This window comes from Cricetulus griseus (assembly GCF_003668045.3).
Source record: "Cricetulus griseus strain 17A/GY chromosome 1 unlocalized genomic scaffold, alternate assembly CriGri-PICRH-1.0 chr1_0, whole genome shotgun sequence".
In the NCBI taxonomy this organism is placed as follows: Eukaryota; Metazoa; Chordata; class Mammalia; order Rodentia; family Cricetidae; genus Cricetulus; species Cricetulus griseus.
In genome coordinates, this window is record NW_023276806.1 from 231,674,224 (window position 1) to 231,696,349 (window position 22,126).

Genomic DNA, 22,126 nt, shown 5'->3' on the forward strand with positions numbered 1-22,126 from the left:
TGCTAAATCTAAGCTCAATGTGACACACAGTGACGGAAACCAGCAAAACCAGAACGCTTATTATGGAAATGTGTTTGAATAATGGGGCCATGTTCCAGCCCTAGCAAAACTTGGGAGCTTCAGCCACATGATTCTGGCTTAATAGTCAAGGTAACAAGAAAGGGGTTATAGTCCCAGAAGCCAGTAAGAGTCAGAAGCAGCCCATTCCCAATGTTAAAGAGGCCCAAGCTACACAACTGTCCACATACATGCAGAAGGCTCCCTGGCTGTGAGCATTGAGGAATGCAGCAGCCAGGTTATGGAATCCATGAATTTTAAAGAGGGGTAGGGATGGAACTTCTCCCCCTGCTAAAGAAAGCTACAGAGGCCAAATGTGTCAGGGACATCTCTGCACAGAGGCTCAGAAGGGTGTGAAGTATTCTGGAGTTGCCAGTCACAGGACACCTGCCCAAGAAAGTTGCTAACAGTGGAACCCGCTGCCCAAGAGAAATGCATTGGCCCCATAGGCTCAGAGGGAGTGGCATTAGGTGTGGCCTTGTTGGAGGTAGTGTGCTCTGAGACTTCAGATGCTCACTCAAGCACAGTGGCTCACTCAAGCTGCCTGCAGATCCAGATGTAGAGCTCTTCGCACCACATCAGCCCATGTGCCACCATTCTTCCAACTGTGCTGACTAAACCTCTCAACCTGTAAGCTCACTCCAATGAAATGCTCTCCTTTGTTGCACAGCTACAGCAACAGAAGCCCCGAGACAGGCACAAGCAGACTTTCTTATTTGAGCCCAGCTAATATCCTTAATTCTGGAACCCTGAAGCGCATAGTTCTTACTGAACCCACCGGGTACACATGGTAAAACATCACAGTTAACTAAACCCCAAATGACTTCCCCCCCTTTTTTTAATTCTTTTATTCTTTTTTAACAAACGGCCCCAGGGATGGGGGACCAGGGGAAGAGAAGAGGGGAAGTGAGGCTCCAGACCCACAACCCCTCCCCAGCCACCCCTTCCCCCTTATATATTTATAATCTATATACAAGCCCCGGGGGTGGGGGTCAAGGGGAACTCCCTCAGCGGGGTGGGGGCAATCCAGGCTCCTTGTCCCCCCGGGACCCAGGCTCCTCTGCTCTTCGGGGAGGCCCTTCTCGAGAAGGTGGCCCCGTCCTTTCCCAAGGCTTCGGCATCCAGCGCAGGGCATCAGGTGGGGAGCCCTAAGGATAGGTACACGTGGAAGAGTAAGTCAGCAACCCTCTGGGAACTCAGGCTGGGGTCACAGGGCTTCTCCTTCACCTGTTGGTAGAGGTCAATGCGCTGAGTTCGGAATACTCCGCTGTAAGTGGAAGGAGGAGCCTTGAGACGGGAACTGAGACCAGAGAAGGGCCTAAGGGAAGAAATCTCGTCAAGGCAAGCCCAAGACTGTCCCTGCTTCAAACAAAATCCCCGAGGATGGAGAGTCTATACCCCATTCCTGTGTACCTTCCAGTTGGAGGAGTCCGAGATGACCCAGGACCACCAAGGTTGCTGCTCAGCTTCCGATAATCCTGGAAAGGCTTTAGTTCTACTGGGTGCAGCTGAAGACAGAGATCATTCACCCTATGAAAGTCCTGTCTGAATCCTCCCACCCTGCTATCATCCAAGACCCATGCAACTTGAAATACAGAATCCTTCCACCTAGAGGGTGCCATACTTCTCAGTTGCTATACTCCTTACCTCTGCTCGCCCCAGGCTAGCGGGGAAGGGCCTGGCAGATGAAGGCAAGACCCGAGTAGCAGGAGCAGGTGGGGGCCGCACAGCCAGGCTGGGGGGCTGCAGAGCAGGACCCACAGGTAACAGAGACAGAGGGGGTGGAGCAGGAGGTGGCGCGGGTGGCAGGGAGCCGAAGTTCACCACGGGCAGCTGCGATTCTACCACAGGGAGGAGCATCTACAAGAACCCAGTGAGTCCATTAGGACAGGAGAGCACGTGGGAAAATCCAAACCAAGACAGAGGCCGCAGGAGATCAAGGTACCTGCTGGGCAGGGGCTCCTGAAGGAAGGAAGCCACTTTGACCACCAGGCTGTAGAGGGTTAGAGTAAAAATCTGAAGGGGATGGCAGATCCTGGCGTACCTGTTGGGAAGTGGGGAACAGGTCAATTCCCAGGGAGGATGGCTCCTACTTGTGACCTGGGCTGCGTGAGTCCCAGAGCAGGTCAGGTTCCCAAGAGCACCCTTCCCACTGCCCACTGCCCACCTGAAGCAAGGGTGTGTCAGGTAAAGGGCTGGGGCAGAAAGCTGCAGAGTAGAGGAAGGACGGTGGAGGGTAGAGAACCCCTCCAGCAGGCAACTTCCCCAGCTCTGTGGCTTGCAGTGCTGAGAAATCCAGAAACTGGCCCTTGAGAGCTACCCCAGAGAGCAGCGCCGAGGGAGGAGCTGGACCTGGGGGTAGATACAGGGGCTGTGACCTGAAAAGAAGTTAAGGAGATGTTACTCTCTTAGTCTGAATGATGCCTTAATCTACTCTTCGGTACTCTCTCTTCTGGAATCTTCAGTGGTCTACAGGTATCTAGTTTTACCTGTACTGGTGCAATGAGGGTGTCCCAGGACGGAAGCCTCCACTGTTGGGATGTAACTGAGAGTCGATGGCACCCCCAGAGACCTGATGGAGGACAGCAAGGTGAAAGCAGTTCTAGTACCTTTGGTCAAGAAAAGCTAACGGGCTGGATACATATGCAGCACAGAGGTAGAGGCTTCAATGCACGGGGCCCCAGGTCTGATCTCTAGCAGCGGGATGGGTAATCCCAGTTGTCAACAGTCAACAGAAAAGTACACTGTGTTTGTTTGGATGTTCCAGGAGAAGGGTGACCAACGGGGAAGAGGACCCAACTGAAAGAGGACAACATCATGCTGCAGGCCACCAGCCTGACAGAATACAAGCGAGTAAGTGACACAGGAGCCTGGTGGGACCTCAGCTCCTGGGGAGGCTGATGGCACAGTGGACACCACCAAGTTACTACACAGTAAACTCAAGAGCAGTTTGGATAACATGGCCAGACTATGCCAAAATAAAACATGGGGGGGGGGGGCTGTAGAGATGGCTCAGCTGTTAAGAGCAGAACAGGCACCACAGCCATCCGTCCGTCCGTCCATCTGTCTGTCTGTCCCACTAGCTCTAGGGAGATCAGACACCTCTGGCCTCCATGGGCACTGCCAATCATGCACATACCCACTGAATACACAAAACTAAAACAAATCTTTAAAAAAAAAAAGGCTAGAGAACTCCCTCAGTAGTTAAGTTCACTGGCTGTTCCTTCAGAAGATGTGGTCTATCCTTAGTAACCACATGGTGGCAACTCCACCTCCAAGAGGATCCAAGGTTGCCTTCCGCCTTGGTGGGCACCGCATACACACACAGGCACATCACTCATGCATATTTACAACAAAACAAAACCTCCTCCGCCCCAAACTCGGCGTCTCTATGTAGCTCTGGCTGTCCTGGAACTTACTTTTAAAGAAAGATTTACTTATTATGTATACAGTGTTCTGCCTGCATGTATGCCTGCACACCAGATCTCATTACAGATGGTTGTGAGTCACCATGCAGGTGCTGGGAATTGAACTCAGGACCTCTGGAAGAATAGCCAGTGCTCTTCATCTGAGCCAGTTCTATAGCATAAGTTAAATAAACATTAAAAAATTACAAGAACCCCTTCTCACACTCCTGGTCACCAAGAGGTAACTGATTGGTTCCATCATGCCAGCCCACCACCATGGTCCTTCCTTCCATGAAGAACCTTCAAAACCACAGGTATTTTGTCAAAGCAATGGCCATCAAAAACAAAAACTGCTCAACAAAAAGCCTCACCCATCCTACCCACTCACTGCAGGAAACAGAATTGTGAAATGTTTCATAATTAAGCAACTTGAGGGTAGAAGAGACAGCTCAGCTGGCAAAGGCACTTGCTGGGGACACCTGGTAACCTGGAACCCATTCACGTAGAGATGGGGCTGCTTCCAGATGCGCACGTGTTCACACACACACACACACACACACACACACAGACACACACACACACACACAAAATCTCCTGGCTATGTCGGTAGGGTGCATCTTTAATCCCAGCACCTGGCAGGTAGCATCAGCTGAGTATCAGGGTTTGAGGCCGTTTCGAAAGAAGGGCAAGAAGGGCAAGTAGAAAGGGGGAAAATGATGATAAAAAATGGGACTTACTTGGGAACTGGGAGGCCCAGGACTGCCATAGAAGACCTCAGGATATAGGCGCTGACCTGAAGGGCTGGGCTCTGGACCACAGTGCCCAGAACCCAGGCTCTTAGATTGTGGCTCAGTGGGAGCTGAAGCGCTGGGAAGCAGCTCCCAGTCTCTGGGTATGGGAACGGCCTGGCCAAAAGAAGCCTTGTCAAGGAGGAAGCCTTACATTCTAGATCAGCAGTTCTCAACCTGTGGGCTGTGATCCCTTTTCACTTTAAAAACATCATGTATACAGTGCTGTCTGCATGTACCCCTGCAGGCCAGAAGAGGGCAGCAGATCTCATTACAGATGGCTGTGAGCCACCATGTGGGTGCTGGGAATTGAACCCAGGAATTGAATTCAGGACCTCTGGAAGAGCAGACAGTGCTCTTAACCTCTGAGCCACATCTCCAGTCCTCACATCACAATTGTGACGTAGCAATGAAATAACTGTACAGTTGGGGTCACCACATGGGGAGCTATGTTAAAGGCTGTAGCATCAGGAGGGCTGGGAACCACTAGGAAGGTTGAGAACCGCTGCTCCAAATGCTTATCACTTATTCATCTTCATCAAGAGTCACAGGCCTCCCGCCAAACCCACTCTACCTACCTCTGTGGCCGACGCTGTCAACTCTTTCTCTCCTTTTAAAGTGTCTCCTACCACTAGGCACAAGTCTGAGTCCTGTAATGTTGGAAGGGGGGAGGCGATTGTCCCACAATTCAAACTGCCATCCCACTTGTCATCACTCTCTGTCCCCAACCCAGGACATGTCCAACTTCAGCCCATTCAGACCTTGTTGGTAGTGCCAAACTCAACTTGAGAGCCAGGTCGGTGGGCTGGCCGTAGGGGGCCTGGCTCTGGGCCTCGGTCTGTGCGCTGTGATCTTTCGGTGCCTATGGGACCAGGGGGCAGGGGCTGCTCCCGGGGCAGCTCCTAGATTGGCAAACAACAAAATACAGTTGGTGAGTGACAGAGAAACAAAACAAGACATTCCACAACACATTGGCAAAGAAAGGCACCAAGACAGAGCCAAGTAAGTCTTTTTTTTACCTTTCTGTCCCCATCATGGGGAACAGGTGGCCGTCTCCTAGTAGGTTCAGAGGGTTCAGAGCCAGATGCAGCCTCACCAGGAACAGTATTCAAGGGTGAGGGTCCTCCAGGCCGCTTGGGGGGTCCCTCTGCTGACCCCTTAAGTCCTCCATCAGGGGAGCTTCGCTGGCTGCAGGGACCTGATGACACCTGAGAATCTCCACTCAGGTCCACCCCACTGTCAGACTGACTCATCTGAGGAGTGGGGGAGTAGCTAAGTTAGAGCAGAAAACACCGACCCACCACCAAGTGCACACACACAAGGAACTGAGGGAAGGAGACCTGGACAGATGAAGAGACAAAAATCTCTGCTGCCTCCTTCCTTCCAATGCCCACTCACCTCTGTGCTTGCCACATCCTCGAAGGGACTCAGGGGCTCCATCCAGGGCTCTATGGAGCCAGGCTGGTAACTCTTTCGGCTTGTGGCTGGAGAACAACCACCATGAAGCAGGCGTGAGAACAGTCCTAAGGCCCCTCACACCCCTGCCCCAACTCGGTGGGTCTTCCCCCTCCAGCTGCTTTACTCACCATTATGTAAACGGTCCCAGATGTGGGGAGTTAGGGCCTCTGCGTCTGAATCTCTGGGTTCTCCCTGAGGGCCTGGGACCTCAGGCTTAGAGCCTAAGAATCCAGAGCTATGAGAAGCTGGCACAGGTTCCTGAAGGGGAGAAAACCCAGAAGGGCAAAACACAAATAAGCTGGGCCTAGCAAGGAGGAGCAGCAGGGGAGGCAGACAACGGGGGAGGAGGACCACGAGAGAGAAGTGGTGATGGATAACGGGGATCTGGAGCAAGAGCATAGCAGACAGAAAGCAAGAACCACCCAGGCGGGGGTGCGGTGAAGCCCAATCTCCATCCCTCACCTCCTGCAGCAGCTCCGGTTTTCGGGGAGGCCGCTCCCGCCGTTTCGGGGGGAAGGGATTAACCCCGGCAGAGTCCCGGGGAGTCCCGCCCACCCCCCTCACCATCGGCCCTGGCTCCTCGAAGTGGGGGTCTGGGGAAGAGGGGAGAACTGTCAGCATCTTCCTCGGTCTAGCTCTGACCCTAGCTCGCTCTCCCGACTCCACCCCCCAGTCCTTCCTGCTATGCTCACGGATGAACCCACTAACAGGACCCCCAGGCCAAACTTCTGCTCCCCACCCCAGCACCTGACCTTTGGGGTTGCAGTCATTCCCACCTGCTTGCCTCCAGCTTACCAGAACTGTTGACGCTGCTGGCCCTCGGGGGGTCATAACGGGTTGGGGGTCGAGGGGAGGAGCCCTGAGGGGCTTGGGGAGGTCCAGGCTTAGGCCTTGGGTGCCCCCCTGGTGCAGTTACATTTCCTTGGCGGCTGCTAAGTTGGGCCAGAGCCTGTTGGATACCAGCAGGGTTGCTGTGGATAACTTGGTCCAGGCGGAAGACAGCAGAACTGCTGGGGGGCGGTGGAGGCAGAGGAAGCCCCGGGGGTCGCTCCTCAGGAGGGCGGCTGGAGAAAGCACAGCATCAGCTCCAGGGCTCACTAAAGTCTTACTCTGTCCCTATAAGTTAAGCATCTATTTTCTAGCTTTCTCCACTGGTATCCTGGCCTCTCCTGGTAAAACCCTTTCCAAGTTTTCTGTTTACAAAGGCGCACTGAAAAGACTAGAGCAGGAAAGCATACGTGGGGATTGCCAGCTCTTTCCATGGCTAACTGCCCTCAGCACGGTGAGGAAACCATGGAGCCCCTTGATCCCTGACTCACACCCCAACTCCCTGGCACCCACCCTCACCCCAACACACTCAACGCTCGGCCTTACCCACCTTCGGTTCTTGGGAGAGGGCCAGCTCCTCTTGTCCCCTCGTCCTGGGCCGCTCCGTCCCCCAGGGCCTGAACCTCCTCCTCCACTGCCGCCGCCGCCGCCGCCAGTCTTGCCCCCGGGGCCCGGGCGGCGGTTTTGACGATCCATGCCGGGCCGCTGACTTGAGAAGCTCCGCTTGCTCAAATCCTTGGCTCGCTGGCTCAGGTCTCCCCGAGACACGGTGGAAAGGCCTGGCGCAGTCCCGCCTGCACCGCCCCCGGGAGCGCCCACAGCCTTGGCGGTCAGAAGTGCTGCTGGGGGCGTCTCCTTGTCCCCGCGGCGCTCGCTGGCAAAGTCGCTGCTCTCTGACGCAGTCTCCCACTCCTCATTGGCCTGGTCGGAGTTCTGGTTCGACAGATCCGGAGACTTGGCAGCTGCGCGGCGAGGCGGCGGCGGGGCAGCGGCGGCAGCCGCGGCCGCCAGGGTCTCGTCGGTTCCAGGGCCGGGGCCAGAGCCGGGTCCGGGTCCGGAGCCGGGGGCGGGGGCGCCCAGGGCGGGGGGCTTCACGTCGGCCCCACGGGCGGCGTTCTCGCGCTCCTGCTTCAGCCTCCGGAAGCGGGGGGGCTTGTCCTGCTGCTGAGCTCGGCCGTGTCGCCTCCGCCGGGGTCGCTCCCCGTCTTCCACGCCCATGTTGCCGCCTCGGGACATGGGCGACAGAGGCCCCGCGAGCAGCTTCTCCTTCACAGGCTCCTTCCCGGGGGGCAGAGGGCCCGCTGGCGGCTTCTTCGGGACCAGGGACTTGGCGGGAGGGCTCCAGCCCGAGCACACGGGCGGTGGTGGCCGCCCCCCACCGCGGCCCCGGCGGGACGGCACTCCGCGGGGCGTGAAGACGCGGCCGCCGCGCGCGGTGGAGAAGCGGGCCGGGGCGGGTGACGGGGGCGCCCCCGGCTGTGGCGGCGGCGCCAGGGGCACCTGGGCCAGCACGCCCTCCTTGGGCGGGGGGGCTTCCTTGTCGGAGGGCGCCAGGTCGCTCTCGTGGGTCTCGCTGCCCGTCTCGGAGCCGCGCTGGCGGCGCCTCTTGGGGATCTCTTCATACTCTGAACCCTCACTCCGCGTCTCGCTGGCAGTGCGGCCTCGGGGAGCAGAGGGGTGGTTTGGTCCCCCGGCACCACCGCCCCCGCCGCGCCCGTCGTCTCCTCGGAACTCCCTGTAACTTCGGAATTCTCGGCTCCGGGCTCCCCGACCGCGGCCCCCATAGGTCCCCCGAAAGCCCCTTCCTCTGGCAAAATACTCGCCTCGGCCCCGACCCCGGCAGGATGCAGGGCCTAGTCTTTCATAGGAATAGTCCCTCCGAAGCCTGGGTGCGGGAGACAGATTCCCACCCGGTGGGGTTTCCTTGGGGCCCACCTTCCCCTTGGCTGTCTTGAGTGGGTCTGCCTTTGCAACCTTAGGGGTCTCATCCCCCTGTTCTAGGGATTTAGGAGGCAGCTCGTCGACTTTCACAGGTTGTGGTGGTTTCTTTATAGGCCCAGCTCGGCGAGGAGGGACGCCCGTCTCCTCTGGAGGGATTCCACGACGGCAGCTGCCTGGGCGAGGGCCCCAGCGAGTCTCAGTACGATTTTCTCTGCGCGGTGGCGGCGGGCCTTGGCCTCCACCTCCGCGGGCGGGCTTTCTGCCCGCTTCTGGTCCTGACACCTGCGGCGGCTCCTCCTTGGGGAGTTCCTTCTTGGGTGGTGGAGCTTGTATCTTGGCAGCCTCATCATTGCTTGGGGGCCAGGGTAGTGGACGGGGTCCTGGGGGAGCTGGCTCCTCCAGAGGAAAGCGAGAGACTGGGGGCCCAGGAGCTCCATTCTCGGGGAAACCTGGGTAATTAGCCAGATAAGGTGGGGGCGGAGGTACTGGAGGAGTCTCGCTCCTGAAGAGAAACAGAAGTTTGTTTGTGAGCACAAACGCATCCGGAGAGCACTCGGTGTGTTCCCACCTCGACCCCCTTCCATGGGATTCCGTCACCTCAGGCTACCCGCCACACTCAGCCGTGCACCCACCCCTCCCTAGCAACTCACCTCATACTCTTGTCGTCCTCATCTGCTGCCTGGCGCAGAGGTGAGGTTAGAGGGCGAGGGTCAGTGGGTGTGGTGGTAAAGACGTCTCCTACCCAGGCCAACTTGGGGTCCACTGGTGGGGTGCCCCGTTCCCGTAATAGAGGGGGTGCATGGCGTTCAAATGGCTCTGAGCTTGAGCCCCCACTGTCTGAACGCTCCCGGGGAACCAGACCTAAGAAAACAAGGAACTACCCTGTCGTAGGCCTTCCACACCAGAAAGTTCCTTCCCCATGCAAGCAGGGGGCACCTGCACCTGTTCTGGGTCCTGTCTCCTCCTGTGCAACAGTCAGTTTTCCAAAGTGATCAAGCAGCACAAGAGGCCACGCCCAAGGAAAGACCCCGGTTCCCCTCTTCCCTGCACCTATTCTCACAACACTCTCACAGGTGCTAAGCAGACACACCACCCTGGCAATCTGTCATGCAAACAAGAGTGTCCCCTCCTGGGACTAGGGAGCGCCCCAGCACTCGGTGCATCCTCACCAGAGGGATGCACACCAGGAGGGTAGAAGTCCAGAGGGGGCCGGCCCTGAAGAAGCCGAGGGTCCACATATGGAGGAATCATCATCCAGCGGGGGTCAAAGTTCATTGGAGGCATTGGTGGGGGCCGGCCCAGAGCACCTGGGTACAGGGCTTTGGGGGGTGGGGGTGGTGCCTGTGGGGCAGGTACAGTGCCCAGAGTCACAGGCTGTGGTGGTGATGGGGGCACTGGGGCAGGAGGGGCAGGGCCTTGCTGCTGCTGCTGCTGCTGCTGCTGCTGCCACTGCTGCTGCTGCTGCTTCAGGAGCTGCTCCTGCCAGGAACAGAGAATGGGCGGGGTTACCACAGCTCACACCCAAAGGCATCAGCAGAGAGTCATGGATGTGACAGAAAGGTGGAGCACATGGACTGTGGTAACACATGAAAGTGAACACAGCCTGAAGGTGTCTCTTGAGGATGGTGAAGAGACAAAAACATCCAGAGAGGAAGGTAACTTGGCCTTACCTGTTGCTGCCTCTGGAAGCGAGGTGGCAATGACTTCTGGTATTTGGGGTAGCCCAAGCCCTGGTTGGGAGGCTGGCGAGTAGGACCAACCCCATCACCCTTAGGTTCAACCTTTGGGGCTGGGGATGTGGTAGGTGGAGGAACCTCTTCTGCTGGCTCAGGACCCTCTTTTGAAGGCAGTTGGGGTTCCACTGCATTGAAGAATAGACTGACTTGGTCCATCAAAACAGTCAAGAATGTCCCAGAAATTCCAACCAAATATCAGCTATATTAATGCCCACCCAGGAAAACACTTCAAGGCCTCAAGTACTCCTGTGACCCTGCCAGAAAACACAAAGAGCTCTGCTCCACTTTAGGTTCAGCAAAAATGGTTTCTGATCGTGCTCCAGACATCCCAGCGACAAGATGCCTTTCTTTCCCTACTCTCATAGTTCAGGCACTGATCCCATGGATCCTACCCAGCTCCCCACAAGCCCAGGGCCTGGCCCACCCTCCTCCATACCTGGGCTGCCTTCCAAGCTGCCACTGCTGGTGCTACTGGCAGTGCCGCCGCCACTCGCCAGAGTGGGAGCGGGAACCACCCCTGGACTGGGGGTGGACTGCACAGGAGGGGCTTGTGCTGGCTCTTCGGGTTCTTTCTCTGGTGCTGGGGCTGGTGCTGGCGGCAGAGAAGGAGCAGGCAGTTCTTTGGGGACTGCAGGTGGTGGAGCTGGTGCAGGAGTGTTAACAGGTGGGGCCGCAGGCTCTGCTTTGAGCCGCTTGTCAGGTGCCCCAAACTTCTCGTCAAGCCGCTTGAGTTTCTCCGCGCAGGCCGCCCGGCGCTCCTCCTGCATGCGCCGCTCCTCCTCCTCCCGTCGCCTTCGGGCCCGCTCCACTGCCAGGGAGATCTCCGAGGACGACTGCTTCCGACGTTGGCGCCATGCCTCATCCTCGTCTTCGGGTGCTGGGGGTTTGCAGGGAGGACCCCCACGATCCTGGCAATGCGCAGACCGTCAGGCCAGGCGTGTCAGTCAGTCATCAGACCTTCCACTACCTCTACCAAAAGTCAACAAACTAATCCAGCAATGCCAAGCCTGTAAGTTAATGGTCTCTTTGGGTGGAGACAAATTTCTCACCCTCATCTCTGTTCCTCTGGAGACCTAAACATGCAGGCCCCCCTCGCTAGCATCTCACTCTTGTCCCCAAATGCCCCAGAAGCAGTTGCCAAGCTTTCTGAGATACTACACAGCCCTCCTCTAGCTTCTGCTCATTACTGCTTATTACCTAATTATTCAGCTGATGGCCCCCCACAACCCACCGTCTCAACCCTCACTGCAGATACTCACTGGGTAGTCCCCAGGGGGCCCCCAGTTCCCCACAGGTCCCCGGTGAGGTGGAGGTGGGGGGGGTTTTGGGGTGGCAGGAGCTGGCTCCGTTTCTGGAAGTCGAGAGTTCTCTGTCCAGGCTGTCTTGGGAGGGGGTGGTAGGCTGCCAGGGGACGTGCCCTCTTTGCCATCTGCTTCAGGCTCCTCACTAACAGCTGACTGGGAGTCCTTGCTGTGGGCAGATCACAGTGTATTTAAACTCAGCTGTAACCAGCCCTTTATACCAGAAAAACAGAGCCCCCTTCTCTCCTCTGGTGCCCTAACTAACTCACTGGCCCTCAGCCCCCTCCTCCTCAGAGTCTCGCCCATCTTCCTCATCGCTGAACTTGAGCTTTTCAGTGTAGTCGACCTCCTCATGGGCCCCTGAGGTGAAAGAAAATGGACAGTAAGTAAACCAAGCAGCCGGCTCTCCAATCTCAGATCCTTTCCCCTAACACAGCAGACAGCCTGGAGCTCCAAAAACAAAATCATGCAATGCTAACTACCCCCACCCCATCCAAGTTTGGTCACCCTCACCCTCCGCGCTTTGTACCTCGCACCCGCGCACCCTTTACCCTCACACACGACTCATCATTTCCTAATCAGACTTTAATCTTTAAGATCCAAATATCCAAATTCACCTGCCCAACCATCATCATTTTCCTGGTCCAATTGGTCAAATTCTTTGAGATTATCCTCTTTAAGAATAGAAGGCCGACCCACAGGCTCTACAAGGCGCATTGGCGGCCCTGAGCCCCGGGGGCCCGCCACACGGGGAAAACGGCTGTGTATGGGAAGAAAACAAGGGGGGGAAATGATGTTACATACAGCATACAATAGAATCCCATACAAAGCTGACCCTCCTGGGTAGAAAACACACCTCTTCCCAAGCAGCCTCACACTGTCCCCAGGAACAAACCCAGAAATCTGACAGCTTACCCGGGCCCATCTGGAGTCGGGTATCGATAAGGCCCCTGGGGTCCGTAGGGCGGAGGGAATGGGAGATATGGGGGATACATCTGCAAAAAGGCCCAACAATGGCTGCTAAGAGGGATAAATAGCCAGTCACAGTCGACCAGCCTTTAAACATGTCATCTTCCCATCCCCATTTCTCTGGGAGCTATCTTTTTTTTTTTTTTTTTTTCGAGACAGGGTTTCTGTGTAGCCCTGGCTGTCCTAGAACCCACTCAGTAGACCAGGCAGGCCTCAAATTCACAGAGTTTCACCTGCCTCTGCTGCTTCCCGAGTGCTGGGATTAAAGGTGTGCGCCACCGCCCCCCCCCCCGCCCCGTTCACTGGGGTCTACTTTCTAACTGTGTCCTCCAAAGACTAAGTCCTGAATCACCCACCCCCAACAGTTTCTCTGTGTAATAACCCTGGCTGTCCTGGAACTCATCTGCAGACCAGGCTGCCTTGAACTTTGCCTCCCAATGCTGGGATGAAAGGCATTAGCCACCAATACTTTGCCTAAATCCCAACTCTGCCTTTATAGTGAAACCACTCTAAGATTGGAGAGTCAAACTCACGAAGGGCGGCATCATTCCGCGGTAGGGAGGGAACTGGGGTGGGCCTGAGGGCTGCAGCCCACCCCGGGGATCATGACCATGATGAAGTTTGGAGTCCGGGCCCTCCAGTTCATCAGGGCCACGCCCACCTCCGTCCCTCCAAGTTGTAGAATCTGTATTTTGGGAAATGCAAAGAGAGGGAAGAGCTAAGTTACTCCTGATGAGGGCAAGAGGCTGCATCAAGAATGACGGGGAGGAAAGAGAGTCACACAACAGTCAGCTCGTCCGTCCATACGGCAGGCACTATCCTGGTTACACTCAACCCCTCATTCACACCAGGAAGCCACTCACTCTGGGGGCGGAGGCTTGGTCCGGGCCCAGACGACTGTTCGGCAGACTCCCTTTCCTTGGCAGCCTTGTCCTGGTCGCCAGCCGCCTGCAGGGTCGGAAATTCCTCTCGAGAGAATCGCGACAGTAGGCTTGATGCCCTTCCACCTGTTGAAAGGAGGACGTAAATCAGACAGGAACTCACTCCCTGAGCAGGTACAGAAAGTGGAGAAGGCTCTGAATACTGGGAAAAGGAGATTTAGACAAAAGACCAAAGATCTTTACTGAAAGTATGCAGGGCTCCTGTCTCCAAAGTCCTGGGATTAAGGATGTTGGTCGCCATGCCCAGACCACCAACACTCTTGAACTTACCATCTCCATGTGCTCCATGGGTGACGCTGGCTTGTGCCCAGGACTTTACCCCGCTTGGAACCGAAGGAGTGTTCTGGGTAAGCAAAGGCAAAAAAATGGTTATGAGGAGGAAAATGTCACTTTTGCGCCAACCCCTCCAGGTTCTCCTAGTACCTCTGGGGCTGTTGGGGGTCGTTTCGGCTGGTTGGAGGCAGGCGTCTGTGAAGCCGGCAGTGGCTGCGATTCCGGCGGCTGAGCGGTTGAGGCATCGGAACTGGGAGAATAGCAGGATGGAAAGGGTATCAGGGTGTGAGAAGCCTCGGCCTTAGTTCTCTAACTGGTCCACCACTGAAACTGACCCTTGCCTATCACTACCATCTACAAATACTAGGACAAAATAACTGTCATCAGACAGGCTCTGTGTGGCTCTTATTTCTCTCCATCTGTCTAAGCTTAAGGTTTCGTTTCTTTGTCATCTAACATGAGGAGGTGCAAAATGTGCTTCTCTCTTTGTCTTTGGCTCTTATGTGTCTAGAGCAGACAAATGCCTTAATATATTCTCAAGTTCGAAGATAAAAGATCCATCATTCCAGGTACCCCAGGTCCCTTTCTACCTCTTGGGGTCTGACTGCTCCTGTTTGCTTGCCCATCCTGTTCCGTCTTTCGGCACTAGTGAGACATTGGGGTCATTGCCTTTGTTCTCGGCTTTCAGGCTTGGAAGGTTGGCTGGGGGTGGCATACGCCGGGCAATGGCAACTTTTCCGAGACTCTGCAGGCCATGTCGAGGAGCAACTGAAGAAAATGTGGAGAAAAAGTCAAAAATGCCTAACAGTCTCCCATCCACAGGTCCCATTTAGACAAGCTTCAACATTCTTTTTTGTTGTTGTTGTTTTTTGAGACAGGGTTTCTCTGTGTAGCTTTGGAGTCTATCCTGGCACTCGCTCTGGAGACCAGGCAGACCTCGAACTCAGAGATCCGCCTGCCTCTGCCTCCTGAGTGCTGGGATTAAAGGCGTGCGCCACCAACGCCCGGCTAAGCCTCCACAGTCTACTACCTTTTCACTACCCATTTCTCAGAAGCCATCCCGGACATCACACACTAACAAGCTCTAAACTCTCCTGAGAAAGGTGAGACACGGTAGAATCAGTGTTTCTCTGTGGGACCGTTGATCCAGAGCCTGCGTGGAGCGAGCTAGCCCCAGATCTGTGCAAATCCACATTTCTTTCCCTCCGATTCTTACGTGTCCAAGGACAAAGGAACCAAAAACACGCCTTTGCAGGAGGATGACTGGTGTTTTATTTACCCATAGCCCGGGGCACCCCCCCCATTAGCGCTGAGGATGAAACTAGGAGGTCTCCAGTGTTCCTCTGGTTTGTTTGCTGCCTCTGTTGAAGAAACCTACACCCCACATATGCTCAGCCTTCAAACATTTTAACAACCTCTTTGCAGGACCCTCACCAGCGGGTTTCTGGATCTCTAAGGATTTGCCCTTATACGTATCAAACAGGTTGAGCGAGGAATACTTCTTTCCATCCTTCCCCTTGGCAGTCGGCCCCGAGCGATCGGACATTGCGCTGGAAGCTCATTGAGTACGTTGGGTCCTGCAGGCACCTCCCCCAAAACGAGCCGGTGCCTGTGGGTCAGACAGTAGGCAGCTCAAATTCTGTCCCCTTCACAGACAAAGGCCTAGAAGCTCTCTTCATTCTCTTTAGGGACCAGATATGTGGCTCTCGAGCTTGTGTAAGCTACTACAGTCTCTTAAGCAACCACAATCCACTCAGCTCCCACAGCCAGTCCTTTCTTCCTGACAAAACAAATAAAAGACGGGTATCTTCCTGATATAAACGCTCTATCCTTTGTGCCACCTTAGAAATGGCAGCAGCCTCTCTCGTTATCCCAAAAGTAGTCCTCTTTCACTCCTCCAGTAATCAGAGATAAAATTGGACAACCAACCAGGTCCAAGCCCCAGAGAAAACCACAACGGGGTACACAATTCCATCGAGCAAGTAAGAGAACTTAGGACTGCCAAGCTATTAGACGCCAGCTCTGTAATCATGCCCCAGGGCCCGGTGTCCCAGGTTCCATTCCCAGCAGCCCTAAGTCCCATCTGGGGAGGTCTGACGGAAGGTATGCTGGGAGGTTGAGGATTTTTATGAGCTTGCTATGCCACACTGGGAGCTGGGGCCAGAATAAGCCTTACTAAACAACAGGGGCTCTGCACACTCCCAGGCTGAACAAAACCCCCTGTACGCAGAACACGCCAGTTATTCCTTTACCTGCCCCCATCCTGGTTCTTGGAGACAATTCTGCTCCTGGGAAAAACACTAGTGGACTCTGGTGTATATACCATTTAAAACCGAGGAAAAACAAAGCATTATGGAGCTAACCTGAAAACACCCTGTAAGAACTGGTCCAGAGAGCCAAAGCCAGACCCAACTTCGATTTCTATCCTCATAATCTCTCTGCAAGCAGACAGTTCTTTCCCTAACGACCCTGGGTCCCCAGGCGGGCCAAACTCTCCATCTCAGTCCACTCTGGGGCGACCAGGCATTCATTTGTGGGTGGGAACGGCGTGAAGGAGAGATGGAAGACAGGAAGAAAGCATGCAGGCACAGGAGGAGAGCCAGAACCGGGGACAGAGCTCTACCATTAGCCAGGGACAGGCAGCCGGGGAGGCCGAGCTGAAGTCTACGACGAAAAACGGGGAGGGGGGGTAGGGAGCAGGAAAATCGTAGAGCACACAAACCTAAATTACCAATAATAATACTAATAACAATACTACTAATAATACTAGCGAATGAGCGAGAAAGGAGGGAGGGAAACACCGGGTGGAAGCCAGACTGGCCGGGGGTGGGGGTGCGGGGGCAGGCGGGGGCGGGGGGCCGTGTCAAGACAGCCAGGAAGGGGAAGGGGAGGAAAAGGAGACAGCCGGGACTCGGGGGATGCACGAAGGTGAAGACGCTGGGTGGAAGCCGGGCTCGGGGACGCGAGGGACTCGACGCAAAGCCCAGGAAAGGAGGGGAACCATTGCGCCGGGCGGGATAGGACGGGGTCCGGTAATGCCCAGCGACCCTCAAAGGGCACGTCTGTGGGCGGCGGGCGGGCGGGCGGGCGGGCCGCGGGGACCGGGGCGCGACGCGGGCAGGAGTGCGGCCTGCAGCGGGGTCGGGCCCCGGGGGACGGCTGCGGGGCTGCGGTCGGGCCCCGGCCCTCGGCGGCGGCGGCGGCCTGGGAGCGGCCGGCGCAGGCCGAGGGGGAGGGGCGGGCGCGGCAGGAGGACAGATGGCGGCGGCTGGATGGCAGCTTCTCCCCCGGCCGCCGCCGCCGCCGCGCGTCGCCGCCCGCGGCCGGAAAGGGCGTCAGCACCCGGCTCGCCCAGACTCACCTGGCCGGTGCGCGGGGGTCCGGGACCCGGGCTTAGAGGCTCCCCGGGGGCGGATGGCGGCGGGGCGGGGGCGGATGGCGGCGGATGGCGCCGCGCTCGGCTCCTCCCGTCTCCCTCGCTCACTCCGCGGCTGGGCTCCGACTAACGGCCCATCCGGGCAACCGCCGCCCCCGGGAGCACCCCCCACCTCCCGCCTCCCTCCGCGGCTGGGCACGCCCCCTGATTTGCATAGAGGGCGGGCCCCCTTCCTCTCGGACCCCTCCGCGCTTCAGGGCCGCCCCCTACTTTGAAGCCACCGGGCCGTGTGCGGAGGCTATTTGCATAAAGGGGAGGGACTTACGGGCGCTAGGACGCCGGTTGGCTAGCGAGGCGCCTCGGCGTCGGCAGTTGAGACGCGCAGACCCGGCGGAATGCCGGGCCGTTGGGGCGCAGAATTTACACGACGGACGGTGGGAAGAAAGGGGCGGCGCATGCGCGGTGCGGTCCGCGGAGGGATGGCCGCGCAGGGCGCCGGGGAAGGGTGCGGGCCCGACGCCGTCAGCCGAGACGGCGGGAGGACCTGCGGGCCGCGGAAGGGATTCCTTAGTGGAGGGCGGAGCCGGCGCCGACCCTGCGTCCACTCGGGAGAGGTAGAGGCTCCGGGGAGGCGGGCGTTTTCCCGTCATTAAATCACGTCATGCAGAGGAAGCGGGCGGGCGAGCCAATGGGAGCGTCCGCAGGAGACTGCCAGCGACTCGGCCGGAGCTTCTGGGTATTTGCATAATATATGCAAATCACCTGAACAAAGACTAGGAATGACCCCCTCTTCAGATTTTAGCAGCGGAGACCCTAGGTGGGCCTGTGATTTCATGCCCTGTCATTTTCCAAAAGAAAAAGAATTCTTTTTTTTTTAGAGTTAATGTCATTGGCAATTCTGTGTTCTTCCAACAGTGGATATCAAGGCAGTACTATTTCCCCCCCTTTGTTTCGTAGTACTTGGCTGCAAAACCCTTTGCCTCTCACCAGGCCTACCTAGTCAACATTTTCGTGTTATTTTTTTTTTATGTATATGAGGGATGCGCTGGCCTTTACGGTGGTTGAGCAAGCTGGAGGTTGACGTGTCTCTCGCAGACTCTTCATTTTCTGAAACAGACTCTTTCCGTGAATCTGGATAGTTGGATGGGTGAGCAGGGATTCCAGATGGACTGGCCAACGAGCTCCAGGGATCTTGTCTCTGCTCCCCAGCACTGGGGTTACAGACGGCCTCATGGTTGCATAGCAAGTACTTCATCCACTGAGCCATTTCCCCAACCCCAGAAATGACTTTTGTTTGGGATTTAATTATTTTTATTTCCTGTGTATGGATATCTGCATGTGTACATATGTACCATTGTAGGTTCCTGGTGGATCTCAGGAAAGGATGTTGCATCCCCTGGAACTGGACTTACAGGTGGTCGTAAGCTCCCGGATGTAGGGATGTAGGTGCTGGGAATCCAATCCAAGTTTTCTGCAAGAACAGCAGGTGCTGTTAACTACTGAGCCGTCTCTCCAACGGCCATCAACAGCAACAGCAGAGGTCAAGGGTGATCTGACTCTCTGCTAGTGAACGCAGGGTAAAAAGTGCTCTAGGGCCGGGCGTTGGTGGCGCACGCCTTTAATCCCAGCACTCACTCGGGAGGCAGAGGCAGGTGGATCTCTGTGAGTTCAAGGCCAGCCTGGTCTCCAGAGCAAGTGCCAGGATAGGCTCCAAAGCTACACAGAGAAACCCTGTCTCGAAAAACAAAACAAAACAAAAGTGTTCTAGGAAACCTCAGGTACATGACGAGAGAGAAGAGGCATCGACTTGTAATCCCAGTGATGCAGAGGCAGGGACAGATGGATCGACCAGGATTCTGACTGTCTGTCTCTGTGTCTCTCACACACATACACTGAAACATGGTGCAAATCCTACTCAGTTTTGAAGGGGATACATATAGTTCAGGTACGGAAGGCCGATGAGTAGAAGCAAAGGCTTGCAGGCCTGTGCCCGGCTAACATAGGTAAATAAAGGAATCACTTGCCAAGTGCAGACAATGAAGTTAGCAGGGCACAGTTAAGAATTAGCATGTGCTTGTAATCTTGAAGCAGCCTACCTGGGGCACTGGGTGCTAAGCACTGTTTAAATTGTTACTAAGTACTAGCAATAAGCTCTTTAAGTTTTTATTGTAACCGCCCCTTCTGACCACTTCCCTGTACACAAGCAAGGACACTAGAACATGGGGCTATTTGATTCCGCAGTTGGCAGCCCTCCTACCTTCCCTGGCTTCCTTGAGAGGAAGGAAGGTCTGTCAGTCAAGCTGGCCAGACCACTCGTTGCCAGCATCCATTCTTTTGGACACCCCACAGTGTTAAAGAAACAATAATGCAGCTGGGTGCTCCAGCCCCTGAAGGCACAGCCCCAGTCAGTGCTGTTTCAAATAGTTTTACTGAACTCTCTGCTCTCACAATGTAAGACCCCCCCCCCCCAAGAGGTACTTTCGTAGAGGGAGACCCACACCCAGGAATCAGCGAGGCCACGAACTTGGATGCAAAAACAAGAGGCTTTATTGGAGACGCGGGTACCCGGGGCGACTTAGCTTCTGTGTGGCTAAGCGCCCCGAGCCAAGGGAAAGGGGTCCTTATATAGGGAAAAAGGCGCAAGCTAGGAGCAGGGATTCTATTGGATAATTCTAATGAGGCATTGTACAGAGCTATTCCCATTGGTCAATGTATATGAGGCGCTATACAGGGTTATTCAAATGAGGCAAAGTACAGAGTTATTCAAATGAGGTGAAACATAGAGTCTTTCAAATGAGGCGAAATACAGAATCATTTCCATTGGATGGTTCAAATGAGACACAGAGCCATTCCAGATCAGCATATTCTCAAGGTCTGGTGTCTGGTACAACAGACTCAATTCCCCCTCCCTCCGCGTCCAGATGGCTGACCTTGGGGGCGGAGACCTTGGGATGGAGTGTTTCTCATTGGGCAGGGCTCAGGGGCCGGGCTCCAGGCCGGCCCACCTGGTGCTCGTTGCTTGGCCCCAGCCCCGAGGCGAGGTGCCAGGCGGGGCGGGCCGGGGGCGCGAGCCCTGCCGGGGTGTAGGCTTGGGAGGCCCCGGCAGCTTCGGGGCAGGGGGCTCAGGGGCATTCCGAGCGGGTCTTTCAACAGGCATCCATGAATTCTAGATGTTCTCCTGCCATTTTCACGAAGGCCAGAGAGAGAGCAGAGCACCACACATTTGGTGGCCTGGTAGGGTGCTGCTGTGACTGGAGTTTTGCAGTTTACAGTGAGTCGTTTCCATGAGAGCTTGGCTGCGGTTGGTGCTACCCCTTCCCTGGGGATTGAGCAAAGACGTTGGGCTCACTGGGAAGTCGCCTGGGCAGCACTCCCTTGGTGTTAAAGACTCCTCTCTGGTGAAGTCTCTTGCCTGCTTTCAGTAGTGTGGGCTGAGCTGGCATCGTGAGAAAAGCAACCCTGAGACAGCAGAGGCAAGCTGCATGACAGCCGATCGATCGATCAGTTTGAAAGCGCATGTAGATGGGAACAAGGGTGGAGGGAAAACAGTAGTATAAAGAATGGAGAGATGAGGCCAAAGAGTAGAAGACCAAACGAGCCGGAGAGGAGCTGGGGACACCCCCACGAGTCCCAGCAGAGGCAGGCTGACCTTGCGAGCTCCAGGCCAGCCTGGTCTACATAGTAAGATGCTGCCTCAAAACAAACAAACAAACAAAAAACGTGGAGAGATGGCTCAGCAGTTAAGAACACCCGCCACACTCCTAGGGAGGACCAGGGTCCAACTCCCAGCACTCTAGGTGGCTCACAACAGTCTGTAACTCCAGTCTCGGGAATCTAAGGCCCTATTCTGGCCTCCAGATGCCAGGCGCACCATGTGGTGCATAGACTCACAAGGAGGCAAAACATTCGTGTATGTAAAGTAATAATTAAACAAAAATAAAAGGCTGGGCGGTGGGGGTGCACGCCTTTAATCCCAGCACTCAGGAGGCAGAGACAGGTGGCTCTCAGTGAGTTCGAGACCACCTGGACTATAGAGCGAGTTCCAGGACAGCCAAGGACTACACAGAGAAACCCTACCTCAATAAATAAATAAATAAATAAATAACCACAAAGGAGAAACTGCAGGCCCCAGTCACTGTAATAAGAGTCCCAGAGAACTGTCAAGTGTTCAGGACGGGTCCTGGATACCCCTTGCCAACAGCTGTATACTGCCGGGTCTCAAGGGCTGAAGGATCTGGGCTCATCTGCCAGGAAGCTGCAATTCCAGGTGTTGGGAAGAGTTGAAGAATCCTGGTTCCCATCCCTATCTACACAAGAGCTACACCAGAGCTTCACACTAGAGGGCGCCACTTGCTAACAGACAAGGGGTAAGACAAAACCAGCCCAAACCTGAATTTAAAGAGCTTCTTACAACTAATAATTACCTAGGTAGACCAAAAGGACTGCTCATTGATACCATGATCCCAGCATTTCTGAGCTGAAGCAGAAGGATCCTGAGTTTGAGGCCAGCCTATGCTACACAGTGAGTTTGAGCCATCATAAATTACAAAGTTTGCCGGGTGTTGGTGGCACACGCCTTTAATCCCAGCACTCAGGAGACAGAGGCAGGTGGATCTCTGTGAGTTCAAGGCCAGTCTGGTCTACCTACGGAGCTACACAGAGAAACCCTGTCTCGAAACCCCCTTCTCTCCCCCAAAAAAAGAAAAGAAAAAGAAAACCAAACAAGCAAAAAGCTTAGCTCTCATCCATTCCGATCTTTCAAAGTAAAGCCTGAGAGGCTGTGTGATTTGTTGAGGTCACAAAAGTGGAGATAAAGACTCGGTCCAGGTTAACTTCACTTCTTGTTTTGTTTTATTTATTTATTATTTTTGTTTGTTGAGACAGGGTTTCTCTTGGAACTTGCTCTGTAGACCAGGCTGGCCTCAGAGATCTGCCTGCCTCTGCCTCCCGAGTGCTGAGATTAAAGGTGTGCACCAGCGGCACCACCACCAGGCACATTCTTTAGGTCAAAGCTGCCTTGGGACTCTGGAATCTCCCCTCAGTACAAAGAG

General features: G+C 55.5%; 1 protein-coding gene and 1 non-coding gene across 5 annotated transcripts; both read right to left on the bottom strand.

Moving 5' to 3' along the window:
• Positions 1 to 877: 877 nt before the first annotated feature.
• Prrc2a (proline rich coiled-coil 2A) lies at positions 878 to 17,537 on the bottom strand. 4 transcript variants are annotated; one of them, XM_027388783.2, is made up of 31 exons: positions 17,061 to 17,203; positions 15,134 to 15,308; positions 14,290 to 14,467; positions 13,850 to 13,949; positions 13,697 to 13,769; positions 13,349 to 13,492; positions 13,019 to 13,170; positions 12,432 to 12,511; positions 12,134 to 12,276; positions 11,786 to 11,876; positions 11,475 to 11,685; positions 10,652 to 11,123; positions 10,150 to 10,340; positions 9,649 to 9,958; positions 9,130 to 9,340; positions 7,089 to 8,981; positions 6,506 to 6,774; positions 6,173 to 6,303; positions 5,839 to 5,968; positions 5,651 to 5,736; positions 5,272 to 5,505; positions 5,014 to 5,154; positions 4,831 to 4,902; positions 4,202 to 4,369; positions 2,547 to 2,629; positions 2,225 to 2,435; positions 2,003 to 2,101; positions 1,705 to 1,917; positions 1,471 to 1,535; positions 1,285 to 1,375; positions 878 to 1,205 (listed from the first exon to the last, which is right to left on the bottom strand). In XM_027388783.2, the coding sequence occupies exons 2-31, from the start codon at positions 15,243 to 15,245 to the stop codon at positions 1,065 to 1,067; spliced, it is 6,495 nt and encodes a 2,164-aa protein (XP_027244584.1). In that variant the 5' UTR covers positions 15,246 to 15,308; positions 17,061 to 17,203; the 3' UTR covers positions 878 to 1,064. The 4 variants fall into 4 exon arrangements, with proteins under 4 accessions (XP_027244584.1, XP_027244583.1, XP_027244585.1 ...); XM_027388782.2 differs by having other exon boundaries at positions 1,471 to 1,565; XM_027388781.2 differs by lacking the exon at positions 17,061 to 17,203 and adding an exon at positions 17,401 to 17,537 and having other exon boundaries at positions 1,065 to 1,205; positions 1,471 to 1,565.
• LOC113832495 lies at positions 14,828 to 14,959 on the bottom strand. The gene has a single exon (XR_003479802.1). It is a non-coding gene; the product is annotated as a small nucleolar RNA SNORA38 (small nucleolar RNA).
• Positions 17,538 to 22,126: the final 4,589 nt, after the last annotated feature.

Bases quoted from the DNA above. Each gene is read 5' to 3' on its own strand.
- Prrc2a (XM_027388782.2), bottom strand. From the start codon at position 15,245: ATGTCCGATCGCTCGGGGCCGACTGCCAAGGGGAAGGATGGAAAGAAG. The intron at 13,171-13,348 runs GTGAGTGGCTTC...CCCAAAATACAG, and splicing joins ACCAAGCCTCCGCCCCCAGA to ATTCTACAACTTGGAGGGAC. The intron at 12,277-12,431 runs GTAAGCTGTCAG...TCCCATACACAG, and splicing joins CCGACTCCAGATGGGCCCGG to CCGTTTTCCCCGTGTGGCGG.